This window comes from Macaca nemestrina, chromosome 2 (assembly GCF_043159975.1).
Source record: "Macaca nemestrina isolate mMacNem1 chromosome 2, mMacNem.hap1, whole genome shotgun sequence".
Classification (NCBI taxonomy): Eukaryota; Metazoa; Chordata; class Mammalia; order Primates; family Cercopithecidae; genus Macaca; species Macaca nemestrina.
The window spans coordinates 150,632,952-150,660,144 of record NC_092126.1 but is presented as its reverse complement, the minus strand read 5'-3'; the positions used below and the strand labels follow the sequence as shown (position 1 = coordinate 150,660,144).

The 27,193-nt window shown below is 41.5% G+C and overlaps 1 protein-coding gene across 7 annotated transcripts in view; it reads left to right on the top strand.

Annotated features, from left to right (window-relative positions):
- Nucleotides 1–27,193, top strand: part of LOC105477710 (TAM41 mitochondrial translocator assembly and maintenance homolog) — a 123,602-nt gene that overhangs the window by 31,924 nt on the left and 64,485 nt on the right. For 6 of the 7 annotated variants that reach the window (XR_003017087.2, XM_011734375.3, XM_011734372.2 and 3 more), the window contains exons 6-7: nucleotides 5,177–5,342; nucleotides 6,956–7,018. Coding sequence is in view for 6 of the 7 variants with exons in the window: in XM_011734375.3 (XP_011732677.2) it covers nucleotides 5,177–5,342; nucleotides 6,956–7,018 (229 nt within the window). In the remaining variant the exon portion in view is untranslated. Of the gene's footprint in view, nucleotides 1–5,176; nucleotides 5,343–6,955 lie in introns of all 7 variants that reach the window. The other variant, XM_011734371.3, reaches the window with a different exon arrangement.

The following is a 27,193-nucleotide window of genomic DNA, read 5'->3' as shown; positions in this document are numbered from 1 at the left end:
CCTTCCTTCCTTCCTTCCTTCCTTCCTTCCTTCCTTCCTTCCTTCCTTCTTTCCTTCCTTCCCTCCCTCCCTCCCTCCCTCCCTCCCTTCTCGGTTGCCCAGGCTACAGTAGAGTGGCACAGTCCTGGCTCACTGCAACCTCAAACTCCCAAGCTCAAATGACTCTCCCACCTCAACCTCCTGAGTAACTGGGACTACAGGCATGCACCACCACGCCCGAGTGGTTTTTGTATTTTCAGTAGAAATGGGGTTTCACCATATTGCCCAGGCTAGTCTCGAATCCTGGGCTCAAGCCATCCTCCCACCTTGGTCTTCCAAAGTATTGGGTTAACTGGTGTGAACCACTGCGCCCAGCCTTAGTGGGTCTTTTCTATCTGGAATTTTATAAGCTTCAATTCTAAAGAATTTTTTTTTATTATTTCTGTAATTATTTTTCATACCCATTTTCTTAGTTTGTTCTTCCTGGGATTCCTGTTAGGTGGTTGCTAGACCTCCTGGTTTAACCCTTTTCCCTCTCTCTCTCTCTCCCCCGTCTCTTTGTTTATTAAATTTAGCTTTATGGGAGAATTTTTCTGATTGGTTTTGTAACACTTCTACTGAATTTTTAATTTTCCCAAAATGTTCTTTCTTATAGCATCCTGTTTTTGTATTATGGATGCATTATTTTCTCCTAATCTCTTTAATGATCTTTATTATAGCATTTGAAGATTTTTGTCTTGTTCTCTCACATTGTTTCTTTCTCTTAGTTCCTCTTGTCTGTTTATACTCTAGTCTGTTATGTTAGAAGCCTTCTTCAAATGTCTGAATTTCCTTCCTGGCCTATTTTTTTAAATTAATTAATGAATTAATTAATTTGACAGGGGGTTTCACTCTGTCACCTAGGCTACAGTGTAGTGGCATGATCATAGTTCACTGCAGCCTTGAACTCTTGCATTCAAGTGATCCTCCCACCTCAGCCCCTTGAGGAGCTGGGACTATAGGCCCATGCCACTATGCCCAACTGGTTTTTTTATATATGTGTATATACATATATTTGTACCCATATGATCTGAGACATTAACTTTTTTTTTTGTAGAGACAGGGTCTCACTTTGTTGCCCTGGCTGGTCTCGAACTCCTAGGCTCAAGCAATCCTCCCGCCTTGGCCTCCCAAAGTACTGGGATTACAGGCAAGAGCCACCGTGCCTGGCTCTGGCCTGTTTTTAAAGAATGAGGCACTAAAATGCAGACTGGAAGTTCTTTGTGGTATATCAGGCTTGTCAACTGGTGGGCTTGACTATAGGATTATAAGGCAAAGACCTAGCTATTTTATTTTGTTTTGTTTTGTTTTGTTTTTTTGAGATGGAGTCTCTCTCTGTCGCCCAGGCTGGAGTGCAGTGACGCGATCTCAGCTCACTGCAACCTCCGCCTCCTAAGTTCAAGCGATTCTTGAATCGGGAGCCTCCCAAATAGCTGGAACTACAGGCATGCGCCATCACACCCAGCTAATTTTTGTATTTTTAGTAGCGACGGGGTTTCACCATGTTGGCCAAGCCAGTCTTGAACTCCTGACCTAAGCAATCTGCCTCCTTCGGCCTCCTAAAGTGCTGGGATTACTGGTGTGAGCCACTGCACCTGGCCAAGGACCTGGCTCTTTTATTGGAGGATCTCAAATATCAGTGTCTGTAGAATTTCTCTAGAGATCTTCTATTCTCTGGCTAGAGGACAGGGAAGTATAATGTGTCTGTCTACCAACTTTCTAGAAACTGAGCAAGGGAAAAGGACTAGGATTTTTCTCCAACTGTGAAGATAAAGGTATCCAGAATCCTCCCTACGGCCTATAAAAGTCTGCATGATCTAGTTTCGCATCAGTTTCTTTTCCCAGGAAATTTACAAGAATAAGATTGGGGGACTGAGTTACAGCTCCCAGTGCTGTATCTGGACTTGAGACTGCAACTGAGACTCATCTTCTCCCACCTCTGCTACTCATCCAGGTTCCCTTCACCTTCATCTGTCACTTCTGCTTATCTTGACAGGGTGGTCCAGACCGTCATCTCAGAGGAGTCTGGAGGACCCTGGCCGCCACATTTGTCCTCTTACCATAAAAATTGGGCAAGGGGTCCTTTAAGAGATGTGTATCAGCACCCCAGCTCCTGATGACCAGGGCCAATTACTTCTGCCAGTGTAGTGACTCATTGCCTTGTCTGCTGGACTTATGGCATGGGATTCTAAATGGATTGGGTGGCATTCGTAACTTTAAAAAGTTAATGGGATGCTTACTGTGTCCTCTGGTAGAACCATCCCTTCTCTGGGAATTGGGACCTCTAGACCCACAGACCTAGAGCTGTGGTGATAGGAAACAAAGTGTTCCCAAGTGTGTCCCTGGGAATGATAAGGTCACTTCTCCTTCTACCCTTGGTTGCCAGGCCCATGTCTTCTGCCAGTTGGGAATATAGTACTGTGTAATGGTGATTGATTCTGGATGTGTAGCACAGCCCATCCTCGCAGGACAGTGTCTTCAAGCTGTGCCTCTGCTCTGAGTTGACACATAAAATATGCCTTACCCCTGCATCTTTTAGGTCTGCAGGTGGTGCTCATCTCTGCCATTCCTCCTGGGATATGGTTTTATTTTTTCTTTACTCTTTTGGCCAGGGGGAGAGAATGGCAGCTTCATGCCTCTAATCCCAGCATTTTGGGAGGCCGAGGTGGGTGGATCGCTTGAGGCCAGGCATTCAAGACTAGCCTGGCCAACATGGCGAAACCCCGTCTCTACTAAAAATACGAAAATTAGCCAGGCATGGTGGTATGCGCCTGTAATCCCAGCTACTCGGGAGGCCGAGGCATGAGAATCACTTGAGCCTGGGAGATGGAGATTGCAGTGAACTGAGATCGTACCACTGCACTCCAGCCTGGGCAACACAGCGAGACTCTGTCTCAAAAAAAAATAGTAATAACAAAACAAAATATTAGCTTTATTGATGAATACTTCTATACCATAAAAGCTAGTGTTTATAGTATATTCACAGAGCTGCACAGCCATCACCACAATGTAATTTAAGAATATTTCTGTCACTCCATACCCATTAGCAGTCCCCAGCTCTCCCCTCCCCCAGGAAACCACTAATCCACTTTCTGTCTCTGTAGATTTGTCTCTTCTGGACAGTTCATATGAAAGGAATCATACAATATCAGGTTTTTTCCATATCTATCTGCTTTTTTCTTAAGTTGACATTTAATAATTGTATCCATGTCTGCTTTTAAAATGCAATTTAACTTTCACAATTTAGCTGAATGCTTTCACTTTCATATTTTCATGAGAATTAGTGTAAGGAAAATGAGAATTTACCAAATTTTTAAACCATGTCACCTGATATTTTATCTTTACACACATGCTTTCAAGTGAAAATTCCAGTGCATTATTTTCCTGAAGAGAAAGCAGTGGCAAATACTACTTTCTAATTTTTTTATATGTCACTCAAGCCATTGGAAGCGTCATAGGTAAAGCATAAGTGAAATATAAGTTTATTCTAACTAATCCCAATATGTGGCCTCAAAACATAAGCCCATAAATGTCATTTCTAAGATTAGTTTATATAAATACTCAAATTTGTTGTCATTTTTGTAGCCAAAGCTAAGTAGAGGATGGGTCCTGTGAATTTAGAACCATCCTAGTGATAAATGTCAAATATTTAGGTAAAAACCTAAATATTTACCCCTCTACCTTTACGGAGCCATTAAATAATAACATTTTCTCCTGCTTTGCATAGATTTTTATAGGCAAAACTAGAAAATTCAGGTATTTGGTATATACTTTTTTTTCAAGACTGTCTTGCTCTTGTCACCCAGGCTGTAGTGCAGTGGCACAGTCACCGCTCGTCATATCCTCAACTTCCCAGACTCAAATGATCCTCCCAACCTCAGCCTCCCAAGTAGACAGAACTATAGGTTTGCACCACCATGTCTGGCTATTTTTTTTTTTCATAGAGCTGGATATCTCACACTTTTGCTAGGGCTGATCTTGAATTTTTGGGCTCAAGCAATTCTCTCACCTCAGCCTCCCAAACTGTTGGGATTACAGGTGTGAACCTGCGCACCTGGCCCATTTGGTATATAGTTAATAAATATTTAATCAATTTTTAAAATGGTAGAGTGAGTAGATTCTAATTATTAAGAAAGTTGGTCATATCTGTAAACTCTAAGCCTAAAATGTAATACATTCATCTGATTTTTTCTTACTGTTCTCTTAATTGAAGTTAAAACCTAAATATTTGTGAAAAGGATACAAGACAGATTCTTCCTTGGGAAATAACGTGATGAGCTATTGAGGGCAGTGTTACTGGTTCTGCACTTGGCAGGAAATCAACGTTTACAAGATTTTTAAAAATTCATTCCATGAGGCACAGTGTATGAAACTAGGAGTTAGGAAAGCTAGGTCTGGCCTCAGCTCTGTGGCTAACTTTTGATTCAAGGGTTTCTGAGTAAAGTCCGACACATAGTTTTACATGTTTTATTTATACATTTATCTTCAGCATCTTAACATCTTAATATGTTTTAGAATACTTTGGGAACCAAAGCCACTGGCATAGTAGCTGTAGGACAACTAAGTTGTATTGATTCAGTTACTCATTTCTTTTTTGTTTTTTGAGTAACTACTGTGTGCCGGGGATTAAAAGTGAGTAAGATTAGTTTCTGTCATCAGTGTGTTCCTACAGTTTGTGAAATACAGCATACTAAAAGGCCTTACAGGCAGGAGACACAATTCAGATCCCACTCACTCTCATTGATGGTGTGATCAGGGCACGTCAGTCTCCCTGCATTTGAAATGGGAGGGGTCATCTCAGTGCCCGGATTTGACGCGGCCTCCATGAGTGTCAACTGCAGCACCACTTCCTTTGACTGCTGGATTTAAGACAAATATAAATTTTAAAACCAAAAGTCAAAAATTGATCCTTGAGAGTGGCTTCTATTCTTAGGTAGAAATGCAATATTATAGGACAAGAATTATCCTTTTTGAAGGGACTTAGACTCCTGAACTGAACCCATTCAGTTTCAGAAAAGAGAGTCTCCTTAGCCTGCTGCCTCGCCAGGGGTGTGGGTGCATATATGTCTGTGTGATTTTGAAAGAGAAGCCCTGTGTCTGTGAGTATTTGTAGAATTTAAAGCACTTCCATAGACATTGTCTTTGTTCCCCCCTTCAGATAGATAAAAGCCCAGAAGGACAGTTCACTCAGCTGATGACATTGCCCAAAAGCTTACAGCAACAGATACATCATATTATGGACTCTCCTGGAAAAAACAGAGATGTGGAAGAAACTTTATTTCAAGTGGCTCATGATCCCGACTGTGGAGATGTGGTGCGACTAGGTACGTTTATGAATTTGAGGTTGAGGAAATGCCAGCCATGGGGAAAAGCGGACTTTGTGATTGGGACATACTATTTCTTCCTTTTTGTTTAGTGAAATAGAGAGATTGCTTCTCAGAAGAAGAAAGCACTAAAAGTTTGAGGGTTTTTCTAAATCTGAATTTTTACTTGTTTGAAGTAACATGGTGAAAATACTTCTATTTTTAAATTTCTGGATCCTAAATCACTGTCAAAGGGAGAAACAATGTTTCTTTTGGTTTCTAGAGCACAACTTCTAGAATTTATTTAAAAGATATGTCTGTGTTCTTTGTGGTGGTCTGAGAAAAGAGATTGGTGGCATTTTTTTGTGCTTTTGTAACATTGAGAACACAGCTTTCCTCAATCAACTCCATTTGATGTGTCTCATACAGTGTTCAGTGCATTCCCTCAGACATGGCCCACGTTCCACAGCATTTTCCCCAGCCCTGCCCTAATGTTTATCCAAAACTCTGAACCCAGGCCAGGTGCAATGGCTCATGCCTGTAATCCCAACACTTTAGGAAGTCCAGGAGGGAGAATCACTTGAGGCCAGGAATTTGAGACCAGCTTGGGCAACAGAGCAAGACTCTGTCTCTGCAAAAATTTAAAAAGTAGCTGGGCATGGTGGCACGTGCCTATAGTCTCTGCTAACTTGGGAGTCTGAGGTGGGAGGATCGCTTGAGCAGTTGGAGGCTGCAGTGAGCTAGGATCATACCACTACACTCCAGGCTGGGCGATAGAGCAGTCCTTATCTCTTAAAAAATAATAATAATAAAAAAATCCTGAACCTGATCTTCAGACACTAACTTCCCTTTAAGGTGCTAAAGGTAATTTATGAGATCAGTCAATCAAGAAATATTTATAAAATTGAGAATGAGTCACTCTGTCAATTGAGTGCATTCTCCTGTTTTCATTCAGTAAATATGTACTGAGGTGCCAGATAGAATTTACGGAAATGCTTTGCTGAGACCATCACACTGCAGTGGAACATGAGCTGCAGCAAGTGTTCCACTCCCACTGTCCGCCTGGGCCTGACTAGGTTTGCACTGGGTCACCAGCTTCCCATCCTGAAGATAGCTCTGTATGAGGCACACTGTTGTTTGTTTGAACGTGATCCTGGCAACAGTGTGAACTGGGCTGTCTCTTTGAGGGGAGTGAAACTTGTTCCTCACTGTGGAATCCGTATGTGTATTTTCAGAATGAAAGTTTTTCTCGTAGATGTAATCATTTGGTTTTTATCTTTTCATGTTATGCAATTGAGAACCAGAAATCTCAGGCAGATTTAAGTCATAAAATCTTAAATCTGACCCTTTGAGGGTCAGCTAACCCACCCCCTTGTTTTAAGGGGAGGAGGTGCAGAGCTGTTTGGTCATCGGCTTGGACCCACACAGCCGGGTGGCGCCGCGGCTGGCTGCTCTGGTCTCCTGGCCCTCAATTCCAGTGCCGTTTTCACTGTCACTGTGACAGCAGGACAGAGATAGATTTGGTGGTTTGATTGGCTGACTAGAAAGAATATTTAGTTTCAAATTTTAAAACTGTTAAGATGACTAACATCTGTTTTGGGTTTTTTGGTCTCCTTTTTGTTTTTATCTCACAGGGCTTTCAGCAATCGTGAGACCTTCTAGTATAAGACAGAGCACGAAAGGCATTTTTACTGCTGGTAAGAGCTTTAGAAATCCATGTATAACATACCTGCTGACTAAAGCTTTGTCTCTTTTAAGTGCTTGTGAAATGCTGAGCTTTGATGGCCATAAACTGGGATATTGCAGTAAGGTACAAACAGGCATAACAGCAGCAGAATCTGGTGGTCTAACAACGTCAGACCATTGGCAGTGCTGTTGGAAGCTTTACTACCCTTCTGAATTTTCCGAGATACTTCCTGTGTGCAGGGTTTTTTCCTCATGTTGTTTTATTTATCAGAGTTACAGATGCATAGGATTGCAAAAACAGCAGCACCTGTGCTCCCTCTCCTCTTCCCCTTCTCTGAGACAACTGCTTCCATCTGTCTTAGTGGGTTATTTTTGTTTTCACTGCCATTTCTCTAAATGGTGAGTTTTCCTTGCTCCTTCTCTACATTTCACCTTTAGTATCATCTATTGACTTCTCTCTATGGGACGTTAGAATTCAACTCTGGCACCCACCCTCATCAAATGTACTCACCCTCCCATCCCTCTGTCCTCCTAATATAGTTGTCTCGTGGCTTTGGCTAGTTTTCAGTTTGATGGTATGGTGAGCCGCATAGTACACCTTTCCTTCCCTGCACAATGTTCTTCTCTCATGGAGAGTGTCTTCACTGTCCCCTGTAGGGGGTCCCTCATTTCTTGTATCTCATGTCTTTCACTTGCTTGGTGCACACTCTCATTTTGGTAAAGCACATTTTCCAGTAATTTCCTGAGAAAGGGAACATGGAAGGCACATTTGGAGACCATGTATGTCTGAAAGTCTTTTTTGTCTGCTTTCACCCATAATTAATACTTAGGCTGGGTATAGATTAGAAATCACTTTCCTTTAAAATTTTGAGATCATTGCTGCATTTATCTTTTACTTCTAGGATTGTTGTCTATGTCTAAAGCCAATCTGATTCTTAATACTTTGTGTATGTTATTTCTGGAAGCATGTTAGGTCTTTATTTTTCCCCAGTGCTCTGAATTCTCTCAGTGATGTGCTTTAATGTGAGTCTGTTATCTGTTTCACCAGGAACTCATTGCCCTTTCTGTTGGGAAACTCAGAATATAAGTGTATAAGAAAATGTTTTAAATTTTTTCTTTAATTTCGTCCCATCTGTTTTCTCTGTTCTCTTTCTGGAACTCCTTATATTCAAATATTGGATCTCTTAGATTAGTCCTTTGGTTTTTGTCTTCTATTTTTTATCTATTTGTTCTTTTGCTCTGCTTTGGGAGATTTTCTCGAATTTCTCAACTTTAGCTTCCAACCCTTCTGTTGAGTGTTTATAATTTCCAGGAACTCTCTCTTTTCTTGTTCTCTGAATGCTCCTGTTTTTTGCATCCTATTCTTGTTTTATGGTCTAAATATTTGACATCTCTTTGGAGGACAAAGTGGCTGTATCAATTCATTGTCCCACAAGCAGAGTAGGAGAATACTCTTTTCTTCCCATTTTTTCCAACATTTGGCATCATCAAGTGATTGATGGACTTTTCTGGTTCAGGCTTTCTCTATGCAAGCATCCACTGAGCATCTCTCATGTGCCAGCCGCTCGGGATACAAAATTGAACACAATGCTGAATTAGTCTGTTCTCACGCTGCTAATAAAGACATACCTGAGATTGGGTAATTTATAAAGGAAAGAGATTTAATTGATTCACAGTTCCACATGGCTGGGGAGGCCTCAGAATCATGGCGGAAGGTGAATGAGGAGCAAAGTCATGTCTTACATGGCGGCAGGCAAGAGAGCGTGTGCAGGGGAGCTCCCTTTTATAGAACCATCAGATCTCACGACACTTAATCACTATCATGAGAACAGTACAGGAAAGACCTGCCTCCATGATTCAGTTACCTCCCACCGGGTCCCTCCCACGATGTGGGGATTATTACAATTCAGGGTGAGATTTGGGTGGGAACACAGAGCCAACCCATATCAAATGCTATACTGCCTTCCAGAGGCTTATAATCTAGAAGGGAAAAGAGACATGCTAACAGAAATTTGTGAGAGAGGGAGAAATAGCACAGAGGTAGCCCAAAAAGGGGAGTGATCTTTCAACCTAATTCTGATCCCTGAGTTTGAGATTGCTGGGGAGCTGGTGTGGTCACACCTCTCAGTGTCTCATAGCCCAACTGCACCGCTCTGAGCATTTGGCCCTTAAGGACCGTGTTGCCCTCCTGAATCATTGGAAAGATTCAACACGGCCAGGTGTGGTGGCTCACACTTATAATCCCAGCACTTTGGGAGGCCAGGGTGGGAGGATTGCTTGGGCTGAAGAGTTCAAGACCAGCCTGGGCAACACAGCAAGACCCTGTCTCTTTAAAAATAATAAAAATAGGCCAGATGCAGTGGCTCACACCTATAATCCTAGCACTTTGGGAGGCCAAGGCAGGAGGATCACTTGAGTCCTGGAGTTCGAGATCAGCCTGGGCAACATGGTGGAACCCCATCTCTACAAAAAATATGAAAAATAGGCCGGGTGTGGTGGCTCATGCCTGTAATCCTAGTACTTTGGGAGGCTGAGACAGGCGGATTATCTGAGCCCAGGAGTTTGAGATCAGCCTGGGCAACACAGTGAAACCCCGTCTCTACTAAAGTACAAAAAATTAGCCGGGTGTGGTGGTGCATGCCTGTAGTCCCAGCTTCGAAAGGCTGAGGCAGGAGAATTGCTTGAACCTGGCAGGCGGAAGTTGCAGTGAGACAAGATTGTGCCACTGCACTCTGGCCTGGGCAACAGAGTGAGACTTTGTCTCAAAAAAAAAAAAAAAAAAAAAAGTGCTGGGCATGGTGGTGCGCACCCGTAGTAGTCCTGAGCCCAGGATGTCGAGGCGGCATTGAGCTGAGAACGCGCCACTGCACTTCAGTCTGGGTGACAGAGTGAGACCCTGTCTCAAAAAAAAAAAATAATAATAATAAAAATATTGTATAAATTAAAAGTTTCAACAAAGACTTAGTGGCACTTGCATCACATCTACTGAACTAAATATTTTCCTACCATTTGGGTGCATGGCTTTGCATTTCCAGTTAAGATATTCATTTAATCTATGTTCCTGCTAGTTTACTCTGGCAACACTGAAGATGAAGTACTTTTGTTTGTTTGGGTGATTCATGCTGTTAATCTGAATTTTACATGATTGCCTCTCCCTTGCCGTGATCCTCCTCGGGTGAGGCTTAATTATTTGTTTTGTTTTTGGCGTCCCATGCTATAAGGAATTATTGGAATTATTAGAATTATTGCTAATTATTTTTCAGTTGTGACGATGGTGGTGGTATGGAGCTTTTTTAAAAAAAAAATCCCTTTCTTTTAGAAATGCATACTAAAATAATTCCAGATGCAATGATATGTTGTCTGGGATTTGCTTCCACATAAAACATGGCAGAGGGCAGTGGGTAATGGGTAGATGATACAAGATTGGCCATGAGCTGATATATTGTCAAAGCTAGGTAAAGACGCATGGGGCTGTTTTATACTCTTCTGTCTGTGATTTAAGTTTGAATTTTTCTCTAATCAAAGACTGAAAAAGATCTTGACACCTTCAACCTGAAATGAGCCTTTGGTCCTCTTTCCACTCATTATTTCTATTCACCAGCAGAGGGCAGTTGGGCACAGAACCCACAGCTCAGCTGTCCTTGTGGCCCTGGAGTGCTGATGCTGCTTCCCCTGAGTGCTTACCGCTTGCTTCCCCTTCCCTTTTTTTTTTCTTTTTAATTTTTAAAATGTTTAAGGAATACAAGTGCATTTTTCTTACATGGTAAAGTCTGGGCTTTTAGTGTACCCATCATCGCCCAAATAGTGAACATCGTGCCCAATAGGTAATTTTCCAACCCTCACCTCCTCCCACCCTCACACTTTTTATAGTCACCAGTGTCATTCTATTCTGTATGCTCATGCATACACATTATTTAGCTCCCACTTAAAGTGAGAACATGTTGATACTTGAATTTCTGTTTCTGAGTTATTTCACTTAGAATCATGGCCTCCAGCTCTACCCATCTTGCTGCAAAAGACATGATTTCATTCTTTGTTATGACTAAGTAGTATTCAAAGTGAGATATAGATATAGATATAGATATACACACAATTTTGTTATCCAGTCCTCCATTGATGGACACTTAGGTTAATTCCATATTATTGATATTGTGACTAGTGCTGCAGTAAACATACAAGTGTTTTTTGTTGTTGTTGTTGTTGTTGTTTGATATAATGATTTCTTTTCCTTTGGGTATATACACAGTAATGGGATTGCTAGATCAAAGTTAATTCTATGTTTAGTTCTTTAAGACGTCTCCATCCTGTTTTCCATAAAGGTTGTACTAATTTAGATTCCTTTCAACAGTGTATAAAGCATTCCCTTTTCTCCACATCTGCACCAACATCTATTTGTTGTTTTTTGTTTTTTTGTGAAACAGAGCAACAGCCTCGCTCTGTTGCTCAGGCTGGAGTACAGTGGCGTGATCTCAGCTCACTGCAACCTTCCCCTCCTGGGTTCAAGCGATTCACCCCCCTCAGCCTCCCGAGTAGCTGGGATTACGAGCGTGTGCCACCACACTCGGCTAAGTTTTGTATTTTTAGTAGAGACAGGGTTTCACCATGTTGACCTGGCTAGTCTCAAACGCCTGGCCTCAAGTGATCCACCCACCTCAGCGTCCAAATTGCTGGGATTACAGACATGAGCCACCATGCCCAGCCTCAACATCTGTTGTTTTTTTGTCTTTTTAGTAATAGCCATTCTGACTGGTATAAGGTGGTATTTCATTGTGGTTTTAATTTGCATTTCTCTTGCGATAAGTGATGTTGAGCATTTTTTTTTTTCATGTTTGTTGGTAGTTCGCATGTCTTCTTTTGAAAAAATCTGTTGATGTCCTTTCCCCACTTTCTAATGAAGTTATTTTTTTTTTCCTTGTTGAGTTGTTTGAGTTCCTTATAGATTCTGGATATTAGCCTTTGTTGGATACCTTCTTTTGCAAATATTTTTTTCCCGTTTTGTAGGTTGTCTTTTGGTGCTCTGTTGATTGTTTCTTTTGCTATGCAAAAGCTTTTTAGTTTAAGTCCCATTTATCTATTTTGTTTTGTGTTTGCTTTCGAGGACTTGATCATAAATTATTTGTCTAGGCCAATGTCCAGAAGAATTTTCCTAGGTTTTCTTCTAGGATTTTTATAGTTTCAGGTCATTTTTCTTCTAGGACTTTGTAGTTTCAGGTCATACATTTTAAGTTAATTTTTTTATGTGGAGAGAAGTTTGTGTCCAGTTTCATTCTTCTGCCTATGGCTATGCAGTTTCCCCAGTACCATTTATGGAACAGAGTATTTTTCCCTATGTGTATTTTTGTTGACTTTGTTAAGGATCAGTTGGTTGTAGGTATGTGGCTTTATTTTTGGGTTGTCTAATCTGTGTGTCTGTTTTTATTTATTTATTTATTTATTTTTAGTTTTTTTTGAGACGGAGTTCCACTCTTGTTGCCCAGGCTGGAGTGCAGTGGCACGATCTCAGCTCACTGCAACCCCCACCTCCTGGGTTCAAGCGATTCTCCAGCCTCAGCCTCCCGGGTAGCTAGAATTACAGGCACCCACCACCATGCCCGGCTAATTTTTATATTTTTAGTAGAGACGGGGTTTCACCACGTTGGCCAGGCTGGTCTCAAACTCCTGACCCCAGATCATCCACCTGCTTCGGTCTCCCAAAGTGCAGGGATTACAAGCGTGAGCCACCGCGCCCAGCCATGTGTCTGTTTTTATTTCAGTACTGTGCTGTTTTGGTTGCTATAGCCTTGTAGTATAATTTTAAGCCAGATAATGTGATGCCCTTGTTCTTTTTGCTCAGAATTGCTTTGGCTATTTGGAATTTTTTTTTTTTTTTTGGTTCCCTATAAATTTTAGGATTTTTTTTTCTGATGCTATGAATAATGATATTGGTAATTTGATAGGGATTGTGTTGAATCTGTAGATTGCTTTGTATAGTATGATCATTTTAACAATATTTGTTCTTCCAATCCATGAGTATGGGATGTTTTTCCTTTTTTGTGTATCATGTACAATTTCCTTCATCAGCATTTTGCAGTTCTCCTTATAGAGATCTTTCACCTCCTTGGTTAACTATATTCCTGGGTTGTCTTTCTTCTTTATTTGTCACTATTATAAATGGGATTGCCTTCTAGATTTGGTCTTCAGCTATATTGCTATTGATGTACAGAAGTGCTATAGATTTCTGTATGTTAATTTTACATTCTGAAACTCTACTGATTTCATGTATCAAATCTAAGAGTTTTCTGGTGGTGTCTTTATGGTGTCCTAGATGTAAGATAATATCATCAGTGATAGGAATAATTTGACTTCTTCTTTTCCCATATGTATACCTTTTTTTTTTTTTTTTTTTTTTGAGACGGAGTCTCACTCTGTTGCCCAGGCTGGAGTGCAGATGCAGTGGCATGATCTCGGCTCACCACAACCTCCACCTCCCGGGTTCAAGCAATTTTCCTCCCTCAGCTTCTCGACTAGCTGGGACTACAGGTGTGTGCAACCATGCCCGGCTAATTTTTATATTTTTAGTAGAGACAGAGTTATACTATGTTGGCCAGGCTGGTCTTGAACTCCTGACCTCATGATCCGCCCGCCTCAGCCTCCCAAAGTGCTGGGATTACAAGCGTGAGCCACTGTGTCTGGCCTCCATATGGATACTTTTTACTTTTTCACTTGCCCGGTTGTTCTCGTGAGAACTTCCAGTATTACATTGTATAACAGTGGTAAAAGTGGGCATGTTTGTCTTGTTCTAGTTCTTAGAGGGAGTGCTTTCAACTTTTCCTTGTCAAGTATGATGTTAGGTGTGGTTTTGTCATATATGTCCTTTATTATGTTGAGGTATGTTCTTTCTATGCCCAATTTGTTGAGGATTTTTTATCAGGAAAGGATGCTGAACTTTATTGAATTTTTATTTTTTATTTTTTATTTTTTTTTGAGACAGTCTTGCTCTGTCGCCCAGGCTAGAGTGCAGTGGTACAATCTCAGCTCACAGCAACCTCTGCCTCCTGGGTTCAAGCAATTCTGCTGCCTCAGCCTCCCAAGTAGCTGGGACTACAGGCACACATCACCACACCTGGCTAATTTTTGTATTTTTAGTAAAATCGGAGTTTCACCATGTTGGCCAAGCTGGTCTTGAACTCCTGATCTCAAGTGATCTGCCCGCCTTGGCCTCCCAAAGTGCTCGGATTACAGGCGTGAGTCACTGTGCCCAGCCTATTGAATGGTTTTTCTGCATCTATTTAGATGATCAAATGGTTTTTGCCCTTAATTCTGTTTATGTGATGTATCACATTTATTGATTTGTATATATTGAACCATCCTTGCTTCCCTGGGGCGAATCCCGCCTGATCATAATATATTCTCTTTTTGATGTGCTGTTGGATTTAATTTGTTAGTATTTCGTTGAGGATTTTTGTGTCTGTGTTCATCAGAGATATTGGTCTATAGTTTTCTATTTTGGTGGTGGTGTGTCCTTGTCTGGTTTTGGTACCAAGGTGATACCGGCCTCACAGAATGAGTTAGGGAGAATTCCCTCCTTGATCTTTTTAGAATAGTTTCAGGAGGATTGGTATTCATTCTTTCTGTGTTTGGTAGAGTTTAGCTATGAATCCATCTGGTCCTGGGCTGCTTCTTGTTGTTGGAAGATTTTTATTAGTGATTCAGTCTTGCTACTACATTTCTGGTTTTTTCAGATACTCTGTTTCTTCCTGGTTCAGTCTTGGAGATTATGTTTCCATGAATTTTATCAATTTCCTTTAGGTTTTCTAGTTTGTGGGCATCTAGGTGTTTATAATATTCTCTGATGAGCTTTTGTATGTCTGTAGTATCGATTGTAATGTCTCCTTTTTCATTTCTGATTGTGTTTATTTGTATCTCTTCTTGTCTTATATCTTGTTTATTTTTATCTCTCTTGTCTTCTTAGTCTTAGCTAGTGGCTTATCAATTTTGTGTATCTTTCAAAGAACCAACTTTTTTTTCTTTTTTTTTTTTTTTTGAGTCAGGGTTTGGCTCTGTCACCCAGGCTGGAGTGCAGTGGCACAATCATGGCTTACTATAGTATTTGCCTCCCAGGCTTAAGTGATCCTTCCACCTCAGCCTCTGAGTAGCTGGGAACTACAGTGCACACTACCACGCCTGGCTAACTTTTGTATTTTTTGTCGTGATGGGATTTTGCCACATTGCCCTGGCTGGTTTTGAACTCCTAGAATTGCGATCCGCCTGCCTCAGCCTTCCAAAGTGCAGGGATTACAGGCATGAGCCACTGCACCTGATCCCAGCTTTTCGTTTTGTTGATCCTTTGTATTGTTTTTTGGTCTCTATTTTTTTTAGCTTTGCTCTGATCTTTGTTATTTCTTTTCTTCTGCTAACTTTGGGTTTAGTTCTTTTTTTTCTTTTTGCTTGCGGTATGGCATTAGGTTGTTAATTTGTGATCTTCCTGCTTTTTCATGTAGACATGTAATGCTATAAGCATTGGTAGTGCCTCTTAGCACTGCTTTTGCTGCATCCCACTGGCTTTGGTATGTTGTGTTTTCATTTTTATTTGTTTCAAAAAATTTTTAAGGTCGGGCATGGTGGCTCATGCCTGTAATCCCAGCACTTTGGGAGTCTGAGATGGGTGGATTGCTTGAGTCTAGGAGTTTGAAACCAGCCTGGGCAACATGGAAAAACCCCATTTCTACAAAAAATTAGCTGTGCATGGTCGTATGTGCCTGTAGTCCCAGCTACTCAGGAGGCTGAGGCAGGAGGATCACTTGAGCCAAAGGAGTTTAAGGCTACAGTGAGTCATGATTGCGCCACTGCACTCCAGCTTGGGTGACACAATAAGACCCTGTCTCAGGGGAAAAAATCTTCATTGACCCAGTGATTAAGTGATTATTTAGGGGCATGCTGTTTAATTTCCATGTATTTGTATCGTTTCTCAAGTTCCTCTTATGTTGATTTCTAGCTTTATTCTACTATTGTCTGAGAAGATACTTGATTTTGATTTTTAAAAATGTGTTAAGACTTGTTTTGTAGCCTAACATGTGATCTATCTTGAAGAATGTTTCTTCTTCTTTTTTTTTTTTCTTTGTTGAGACAGGGTCTTGCTCTGTTGCCCAGGGTGCAGTGCAGTGGTGTTATCATGGCTTACTGTAGCATTGACCTCCTATTACTAAGCAGTCCTCCCACCTCAGCCTCCTGAGTAGCTGGGACCACAGGCACATACCACCATGCCTGGCTACATTCATTATTATTACTTTTTGTAGAGACAGAGTCTCCCTATATGGCCCATGCTTGAAGAATGTTTTATGTGCTGATGAAATGAATGTATCTTCTATGGATGTTGGGAAGAATGTTCTGTAAATGTCTGTTAAGTCTGTTTGGTCTAAAGTCCAGTGTTTCTTTGTTAATTTTTTGTCTCGATGGTCTATATAGTGCTATGAGTGGAATGTTGACGTCCCCCACTGTTATTGTATTGCTATCTGTCTCTTTCTTTAGAGCTAGTAATATTTGTTTTGTGAATTTGGGTGCTCATATGTTGGGTGCATATATATTTAGGATTTCCTATATATACTGCTTGGTGAACTGATACCTTTATTGTTATATAATGACATTCTTAGTCTTTTTTTTTTTTTTTTAACTGTTTTTGATTTAGAGTCCATTTTATTTGATATATATAGTTCTCCTTTTGGTTTCCTTTTGGATGGAATATCTTTTTCTGCCTCTTTACTTTCAGTCTCCTTGCGTCTTCACAGGTAAGGTGAGTTTCTTGTAGGTAGCATATAGGTGGATTATGTTTTTTAATCTGTTCTGCCAGTCTGTATCTTTTAAGTGACGTATTTTATCCATTTACATTTAAGGTTAATATTGATATGTGAGACTTTGTTTCCATCATATGGTTGTTTTCAAGTTATTTTATAAATTCTTTGTTTTCTTTTTCTCTTTTTGTCCTTGAGTTTTGATGAAATTCTGTCATTTGATTTCTTTCTTTTCCTCTTTTGTGAGATTGTTTTATAAGAACTGTGAGTTTTATATTTCTGCGCATTTTTGTGATGGTGAATATCAACGTTTTTTTTCCAGGTTTAAGACTCCTTTGAGCATTTCCTATAGGGCCGGTCTAGTGGTGACAGATTCCCTTAGTATTTGTCTAGGAAAGACTAGTCTCTTTCATTTATGAAGCTTATTCTAGCAAGATATAAAATTCTTAGCTGACAGGGTTTTTTTCCTTCAGCACTTTGAAAATGCTATCCCATTCTCTTCTGGCCTTTAAGGTTTCTGCTGAAAAGTCCACTGTTAGTCTGATGAGGTTTCATTGATGGGTAACTAGATGCTTTTCTCTTGCTAATTTTAAAATTGTTTCTTTTACTTTCATTTTAGACTTTCTGATTATAATATGCTGTGTTGAAGTCCTTTTTGCAGTGTATTCACCTGGGGGTCATTGGGTCTCTTGTATCTGGATATCTGACACACGGTGCTAGACTTGAGAAGCTTTCATTGATTATTTCCTTAAATAGATTTTCTAAACATTTTAACCTCTCTTCCCGCTCAGCTTTTTCTTCACTTCCAATGATGCCACATTGCATTGTGGAAGTCTAGAATGACAGAATGTGTATAACCTCACCCTGAGGTAACATAAAGCATGGAAAGTGATGAGCACCCCTTCAGAATCTGTGGGTTAAATGGCCTTAGGCTCTGGCTTCTCTGTTTATTATGGCCAAGAGCTGTGACAAAGGTTTCCTAGCATAGTGCTGAGGGCAGAGGTTTGTGAGCCCCAGAGACTAGAGCTCAAATTACAACCTAACCAGTGTGACTTGGGCAAGTTACCTAATTTTTCTGAGTTTTAACTTCATAGGAATAATTATGCCTGCCTCACCAGGTTGTGAAGATTATGTTTGTTTTTTTTGTTTGTTTTGGGTTTTGTTTTTTTTGGAGACAGGTCCTAGCTCAGGCCAGAGTGCAGTGGTGTATTTTATGTTTGGTTTTTTGTTTTTGTTTTGTTTTTTTGGAGACAGTTTCTAGCCTAGGCTAGACTGCAGTGGTGTGATCCTCCCACTTTAGCCTCCCAAGTAGCTGGGTCTAAAGGATGCAGTACCACACCTGGCTATGTTTTTTTGTTTTGTTTTTGTTTTTTGTAGAGACTGAGTCCCACTATGTTGCCCAGGCTTGTCTCAAATTCCTGGGCTCAAGTGATCCTCCCACCTCAGCCTCCCAAAGTGCTGGAATTACAGGCTTGAGCCACTGCACCTGGCCAGGAGATTATATTTTAAGATATATTAAAGCATCTAGCATTATGTCTGGTTTTTCTTCTTTTGGTATCATTTACCTAAAAGTGTCTTGACCTCTGTTTAAAACAAGCCTCTTTACAATGTCGTATTCAAATGGTGTTAGCCCCTGGCCCAGGTCTCCAGCTGGAGTAAACTGTGACAGGCACCGAGTAGCTGGTTTGCCTGCTTCTCTTTCCTCATCCTCACAGTAAGCTTCAGAACCTCTATCCTTCTCCACCTTGTTCTTTTTTTTTTTTTTACTTTTATTTTAAGTTTAGGGGTATAGGTGCAAATTTGTATGTAGGCAAACTTGTGCCATAGAGTTTTGTTATACAGATTATTTTGTTACCCACTTATTAAGCCTAGTTAGTACCCATTAGTTATTTTTTCTGATCCTCTCACTCCTCCCATCCTCCACCCATCAGTAGGTCCCAGTGTCTGTCTGTTGTTCCCTTCTATGTGTCTATGTGTTCTCATCATTTAACTCCCACTTGTAAGTGAGAATATGCAGCATTTGGTTTTCTGTTGCTGCATTAGTTTGCTGAGGATAATGGCCTCCACCTCCATCTATATCCCTGCAAAGGACACGATCTCTTTTTCATTATGGCTGCATAATATTCCATGGTGTATGTGTACCACATCCATTCATGGGCATTTAGGTTGATTCCATGTCTTTGCTATTGTGAATAGTGCTGCAGTGAGTCCACACATGCTTGTGTCTTTGTGATAGAATGATTTATACTCCTTTGGGTGTGTACTCCAGTAATGGGATTGCTGGATCAAATGGCAGTTCTCTTTTTAGGTTTTTGAGGAATTGGTACATTGTCTTCCACAATGGTTGAACTAATTTACACCCCTGCCAGCAGTGTATAAACATTCCTTTTTCTCTACAACCTCACCAGCATCTGTTGTTTCTTGACTTAATAACAGTCATTCTGACTGCTGTGAGATGGAATCTCATTGTGATTTTGATTTGCATTCCTCTAGTTATCAGTCATGTTGAGCTTTTTTTCCTGTGATTGTTGGCGCATGTATGTCTTTCTTTGAAAAGTGGCTGTTCGCATCCTTTGCCCACTTCTTAATGGGGTCTTTTTTTTCTTATAAATTTGTTTAGGTTCCTTATAGATGCTGGATATAAGGCCTTTGTCAGACGCATAGTTTGCAAAATTTTCTCCCATTTTGTAGGTTGTCTGTTCAGTCTGTTCTTCGCTGTCTTGTTCTTTTGCTGTGCAGAAGCTCTTTAGTTTAATTAGATTCCATTTTAAATTTTTGCTTTTGTTGTAATTGCTTTTGGCATCTTTGTCATGAAATCTTCCCATTCTTCTGTCCAGAATGGTATTGCCTAAGTTGTCTTCCAGGGTTTTTATAGCTTTCCATTTAAGTCTTTAATCCATCTTGACTTAATTTTTGTATATGGTACAAGGAAGGGGTCCAGTTTCAATCTTCGGCATATGGCTAACCAGTTATCCGAACAACATTTATTGAATAGGGAGTTCTTTCCCCATTGCTTGTTTTTGCCTGCTTTGTCAAAGATCAGGTGATTGTAGTTGTGCAACCTTATTTCTGGGTTTCTGTTCTGTTCCATTGGTCTATGTGTTTTGCTACCAGTACCATGCTGTTTTGGTAACTGTAGCCCTGTAGTTATAGTTTGAAGTCGGGTAGCATGAGGCCTCCAGCTTTGTTCTTTTTGCTTAGGATTGCCTTGGCTATTCGGGCTTTTTTAGTTCCATATGAATTTTTAAATAGTTTTTTCTAGTTCTGTGAAGAATGTCATTGGTAGTTTAATAGGAGTAGCATTGAATCTGTAAATTGCTTTAGGCAGTATGACCATTTTAACAGTAGTGATTCTATCTATGAGCATGGAATAGTTTTCCATTTGTTGGCATCATCTCTGATTTCTTTGAGCAGTGTTTTGTAGTTCTCCTTGAAGAGATCTTTTACCTCCCTGGTTAGCTGTATTCCTTTTTGTGGCAGTTGTAAATGGGGTTGAGTTCTTTTTTTTTTTTTTTTTTTTTTTTGAGACGGAGTCTGGCTCGGTTGCCCAGGCTGGAGTGCAGTGGCCGGATCTCAGCACACTACAAGCTCCGCCTCCCAGGTTTACGCCATTCTCCTGCCTCAGCCTCCTGAGTAGCTGGGACTACAGGCGCCCACCACCTCGCCCGGCTAGTTTTTGTATTTTTTAGTAGAGACGGGGTTTCACCGTGTTAGCCAGGATGGTCTCGATTTCCTGACCTCGTGATCTACCCGTCTCGACCTCCCAAAGTGCTGGGATTGGGGTTGAGTTCTTAATTGGCTCTTGGCTTGACTGTTTTTGGTGTGTTGGAATGCTAGTGATTTTTGCACATTGATTTTTTTATCCTGAGACTTTACTGAAGTTGTTTATTAGCCAAAGGAGCTTTTGGGCTGAGATCCACCTTGCTCTTTACGAGTCCTTTTGTTGTCATCATAGCTGTTGTTCTGCCTTACTTTTGCTAGGTCCTTCTCCCCAAAATTTCTCAAGTTCTGCCTCTGTTCAGTTTTTCAGCCAGCTCATATGTCATCTGTAGGATGAGAAAACCCTAGCATATTTGGTTTAGTTTTTATTCTTTTATAGCCATTATCCCTCCTCCCCTGTGCAACCTCCTACTCATAAATGGGATAAAAAGGAAGATTTGGTCTTCCCCTTAGCCAACCGATACAAAGGTCAAATTCAGTTAAATTCCAGGAATCCACTTAGTGAAGGAGCTAAGCTTGGAGTCAGAGGATAGGGTTTTGGGGTTCTGATTATTCGTTTCTTCACTCTATGACTATGGTATGGTATTCTCTCTTCTGTGAGGTGGTGGGAATACTAATACCCAACTCACAAGGTGTTCCAGGGCTTACATGAGAGCATCCAGGGTGTTATCCAGGGGTGCTTTATAAATTTAGATGAAAGTAGATCTAAATTTCACTCTACTTCTACGAAACATGGAAGCCAGGCATCTATAACCAGCTTGGAGGACTGCCCTGCCTAGTAAACAGTGTTGGATAACAATGGCACTATGTCCTCAATGCAGTCTGACTGATGCTCTGTCCTTACTAGTTCCCTTGAAATTCCCTGACCATCACATACACTCCTGTTCAAATATAAGTAGAGAATTGCTTCCAAAACCGAACACTGTTTTTCTTTTCCTTTAGCCTGGGAGTTGATTATTTAGCAAATCATTGTAATTTCCCTTAGACTGTGCTGCTAGTAGGATAAGATCATTCTCATCAGATCACCAACTGAAGCCAGCCGGCTTAGGAGTACCAAAAGATTATTTAGCCTCCTAAAACTTGCTTGCTCCTCCTTTCATGGTAGCAACAGATGACCTCACATCTCAAACTGGCAACAACAGACCAGCTAAGCAAACTGCATATTCTAGCAGCAGCCTTTTATAAGGTATCTAACCCGAGTGGAGAGAAGTGGAACTGTCTGAGTACTCTGGTATGGGAACAGGTAGGTGAGAAATGGGGGAGTTTAGTGATCAGATGGAGAGAGAAGCAGGGGCCAAACAAAGACTTTAAAAGCCATGTCTTTAAGGAGTTCAGGGTTTCTTTTGAGGGCAGAGGGAAGTCACCATAGGACTGCAGAAAGACTAGTGTAGTTAGAGTATGGAGATCAAATGGAAGGACAGTAAACCTATTGCTAGGGAGACTGAGTAGATATGGCTGCAGCCAGTCAGCTGAGGAGTTACAGCAGCCTGAACGCAGGTCATTGCAGTTCAGACAGGAAAGATTCGCCGTGTTTAGAAGGGAACACGACTGGGTCTTGGTGACTAAAGGGATATGGGACATGAAGGAGGAGTCAGAACTAACTCCCAGGTTTTGGGCCTGTGAAGCAGTAGAGCCATTCATTCCCTGAGCAGAGAGGGAGGTTGGTTGAGGACGATGAGTTTAATTTTTAAATCTTATTTTTTCCCACCTGACTTTGTGGTCAATCAGAATTAACTCTGGGGACAAATACCTGTTTACCTCTCTAGCTTCAAAAGATTCAGCTAAACTAAATTAACAAGACAGGTTCAGTCTTGCTCCTAAAAGGCATGCCTCAGTTGTTCCTTACCAGCCTTTTCCGGGAACACAGTAGAACGGATTAGTCATCATCCTCTGCTTCTGATTTCTTATAAATGAAGCGTTTCTTCCGTTTGTTGGTGCCTATATATTTTAATTAGAAGAACACTCGTGCTCTGATGCTGATTTGCTTATCACTTCAGCCTACAAGTTCTTAAAATAAGTTGTACTTTTGCCTCAGAAGAGATTTTCTTTGTAGGTATATCTGCTTATGGTTGGAAATGAATTGGAAGGTTGTTTTGGGGATACTAATTTTATCGAAAGTCTGAAATGTAAAATTATGGAAGGGTAGAGATCTTTCACAGCCTAGCCGTATTTCTACCTCACATTGTTTCCTGGAGAGTTTGTCTGTCAGTAGACCCATCTGTTTCAAGATCACACAGGGAGTTCATAGTCTTACATGTGTATTAACTTTGCTGTAGGTCATGTGAAACAAGCTGGAAATAGAAGAGAAACCTTAGGAGCCATATAGTGACATAGTTTTCTGCATGCTTCTAAAACAAAATCCTGACTTTAGATACTAACCAGAATTCATAATGACTAGTTTTAGGTAAATAAGGATCTCTCTACAGGGGATGCATCTAAAGAGATGTTGCGCCTTTATCCATTGGGGAAGGAGTGAGCAGAATTCTTAAATCATCATCCTTTCCTGTAGAAAGAGTAAGCTTAATGTAATGTGGGCACAGTGGCTCACACCTGTAATCCTAGCACTTTGGGAGGCTAAGGTGGGAGGATGGCTTGAGGCCAAGGGTTCAACACCAGCCTGGGCAACAAAGCAAGACCCCATCTCTATAAAAATAAAATAAAATGAGCTAGGCATGGTGGCACGTACCTGTAGCCCCAGCTACTCAGGAAAATGAGGAGAGAGGATCTCTCGAGCCCAGAAGGTCGAGGCTCCAGTGAGCTTTGATTATGCCTCTGCAATCCAACCTAGGGGACAGAGTGAGACCCTGTCTCTTTTAAAAAAAAAAAAAATTGAAGAAAGTAAGCTTAAGGTAGACCAAGTAGAAGTCTATGGATTGTGGACTCTGCGAGGGCCGAGACCGTAGCTGTTGTCCATACCAGTATCCCTAGCAACTAGTTCAGTGTCTTGCTTATATAGGTGCTCAATAAATATTTGTTCTATGTGTGACTGAATAAATGAAAGATTCTAAATTTTCTGGTAGTCGGAAATATGTCCATATATACAGAAAAGTGCAAAAATCATAAATCTGATGAATTTTCACAAAGGGAACACCTCATAGACCTAGTGCCCAGGTGAAGAAATACAGTCATGCCAGTCCCCAGTGCCCCTCACGCCTGTCACAGACATTGCTTCTCCGAGAGTAAGCACCAGCCTGACTCCCAGTGCCACGGTTCTGTTTTACCCATTTTTGAACCATGTATAAGCATGTCCTCTTGTGTCTTTCCCTGTTCATTTATAACATAGTGAGATCCACCGTGTTGGGAGTAGCAGTGGTTCATTTCTGCTCAGTGCACTGTTCTGCTGTGTGAATATACCGCAATTTATCCATTCTACTATTGATGGCTACTTGGGTTCTTCCCGCTTGGGACTATTACAAGTAGTGCTGCTGTGAATATTTTTGTACCTGTCTTTTGGTGGGTGTATGTGTGCGTTCCTGTCAGGTATGTACCGAGGGGTAGAATTCCTGGGTGATAAAGCATGTGACTGTTCAGCCTTAGTAGAAACTGCTAAACAATTGTCCACATTTATACTGGCACTAGCAGAGTTTCTGTTACAGCACCTCCCTGAATACTTGTATAGGTCTTTTTCATTTTAGGCGCTCTAGTGAGTGACTAGTGGTACCTATTGGGCTTTTAATTCACATTTTCCTCATGACTGAGGAAGTTGAGCATTTTTCATTTTGTTTATTTGGATATGCTCTTTTGTGAAGCATCTATTCTAGTCTTTTGCTCATTTTCCTACTGAGTTGTCTGTTTTGCTTACTGAATTCTTTCTGTAGTCGGGGCACAACTCCATTGTTGGATACATGTGATGCCAAAATCCCTTACTCTGTGACTTGTCATTTCACTCTTTTTTTTTTTTTTTTTTTTTTTTTTTTTGAGATGGAGGCTTGCTCTGTTACCAGGCTGGAGTGCAGTGGCATGATCTCGGCTCACTGCAACCTCTGCTTGCCGGGCTCAAGCGATTCTCCTGCCCTAGCCTCCCAAGTAGCTGGGACTACAGGCACGTGCCACCACGCCCAGCTAATTTTTTGTATTTTAGTAGAGACGGGACGGGGTTTCACTATGTTGGCCAGGATGGTCTTTGATCTCCTGACCTTTGTGGTCTGCCCACCTCCGCCTCCGTAAGTGTTGGGATTGCAGCCATAAGCCATGTCATTTTATTCTCTTAATGGTGTCTTTTGGTGAAAAGAAATTCATAATTTCATGTAGTCCAATTTATCCATTTTGTCTTCTATATGTTTGGCAGTTTCTTGTGTCTTGTTTAGAAAAGTTTTGCCTATTTCTTTTTTTTTTTTTTTTTTTTTTGAGACAGAGTCTCACTCTGTCGCCCAGGCTGGAGTGCAGTGGCCGGATCTCAGCTCACTGCAAGCTCCGCCTCCCGGGTTCACGCCATTCTCCTGCCTCAGCCTCCCGAGTAGCTGGGACTACAGGCGCCCGCCACCTCGCCCGGCTAGTTTTTTGTATTTTTAGTAGAGACGGGGTTTCACCATGTTAGCCAGGATGGTCTCGATCTCCTGACCTCGTGATCCGCCCGTCTCGGCCTCCCAAAGTGCTGGGATTACAGGCTTGAGCCACTGCGCCCGGCCTCAAAATCATGAAATTTAAGTTTTCCACCTTTGTCGAAATTGTCATATTAAGGCAGAAAAGACTCTTCATTCTTATCTGTTGGTTCTTAGCCGTTTGCAAGTCCAGGATCCCTCTGAAAATCTGACTAGAACTCTGGATGCCCTGCACAGAAGTGCACATATGCACACACAGCAGATTTTCCTGCAGCGTTAGGGAGTTCACAGACACTCAGACTTATCTATGGACCCCTTGTTAGAGAACCCCTCATCTGTTCCAACCGTCATTTTACAGATAAGGAAACTGAGGCCCAGGGAATGGCCACTGTTAGTTTGTGGCCCACCTGGGACTAGAGTCCAGGTCTCTTGACTCCGATTCTAGTGCTCTTTCTAACAGATTTCCCTGCTGCAGTCTTTCTGAAAATGTCTCACTGGCAGAACCATAAAAGGGAGAATGTTTCAGTCAAGGGAGATATCTGTCCACTAGCAGCAAAAAAAAAAATGACTACATGGTGACACTCTTCTACTTTATGTATTTACCTTAAATGTTTAAGCTCCAAGGAACTCTTTTTGAAGTTGAGCTGGGAATTATGGCCCATGCATCCTCCTCTAGCTGTGACTCAGTGCCCTGGAGTTGCTCTATGAACCTTTCCATGTACAACTACCTGTATTCCGCTTGGTCTTTTGGTTGGTTCTGGCTGGAATTTTAAAAAGCACCTTATGTAATAAGCTTCTAGTCTCAATGCTCAAGTGGGTGGGGTTTACCAGAGTGGTTGCTCCAGGGAGAAAATTTAAAGGGGTGGAGGCAGGGAAAGGAACTCTGAGTTTGTTGGCTAGGTTATGTTGGTTTGCAAGTAGTCAACTGTTAGACAGACGAAGCTAGAGTATCTAGAAGTATTCATTAATGATTTTACTGCTCCCCTGCCACTGTCTGCAGTCGTCTTTTCCAAGGCTCTAAGTGGACTAGGCGGTTTACAGGTAATAGGGCCAGATATTTTCAAGCCGTCACTCAAACCCAGTGCTAGGCATGTCCAGAGCGAAACCTGTTACCTTGTCAGCACGCTCACCGAAGTGCACTGCCAGGGGTGTGCACTTCACACACATAGCATAGATCACAGTTTTTTGTGTCTCACAGTGAAAAAGACTGTTCGTATCTTTGGGCCACACCCTGAAACACAAACTGAATGATCTCACCCTCAACACAAAGGAAGTCGAGTCCATAATAACTTCCACAAATAGGATACTCTTAGATCTGACAAATAACACCCATTTATTTTATCCCATTTTACTTCTTTCCCCTATGCCGCCGGAGAGCCTTTCTCCAGTTTCATCACACACTCGTGACTAAGTAGATGGGGGTGCTGGGGGGCCAGCTGTCCAAATGAGGCACATTTGTCCTGCCATTTCAAAAGCTTTTACAGAGCACCTGCTGTGTTCCGGGTCCTGTACTAGGTGACAGGGCCACCTAGGTGAATAGGACAAGGTCCCTGTCCTCAGGAAGCTCCCAGTCCGGGCAGAGGCATGGGTGAATCAGCCCACACATACTGCACAGTGTGTCGAGTGAGCACAGATGCTGTGGGGCCACCCTGTGGGTCCAGGGAAGCACTTCCTAGAGAAGAAATCTAAACAGGGGTTCCAAGTCAACGAGGCAGAAAGTGATGGGAACAGCATTTGTCATAGGCAGACAGGTGGCTTTCACAGTGACAGAGAGACAGTGAGCTGGGGATTGGAATTTAGGCCTGAGAGAGAGAGAATGGGGACCCAGTGGCATACAGAGTCTTATCCTTGTCCTGCCTTTTTGAAAGAGCTAAATTCAGAGGTTGCCAATATGTTCATAACTCAAAAGGATCACTTATCCCAATAACTTAGGAACCGTTGGCATCCATATCCCTAAATTGGAAAATGCTGAAATCAGAATCATTTCCCCCTACATTGATGACAGTGACCTTTCATCACCTTCAGCTCCCTGGTCTCCTAGAGCCACTGGCCAGCCCTCACTGCCCTCCTCCAAAGACACGTCTCTGCTCAGGATGTCACTGAAACTGAGCGTCTTCTCAACAAGCCTCCGTTTTCTTACTTTCTCATCTTTTCTCTT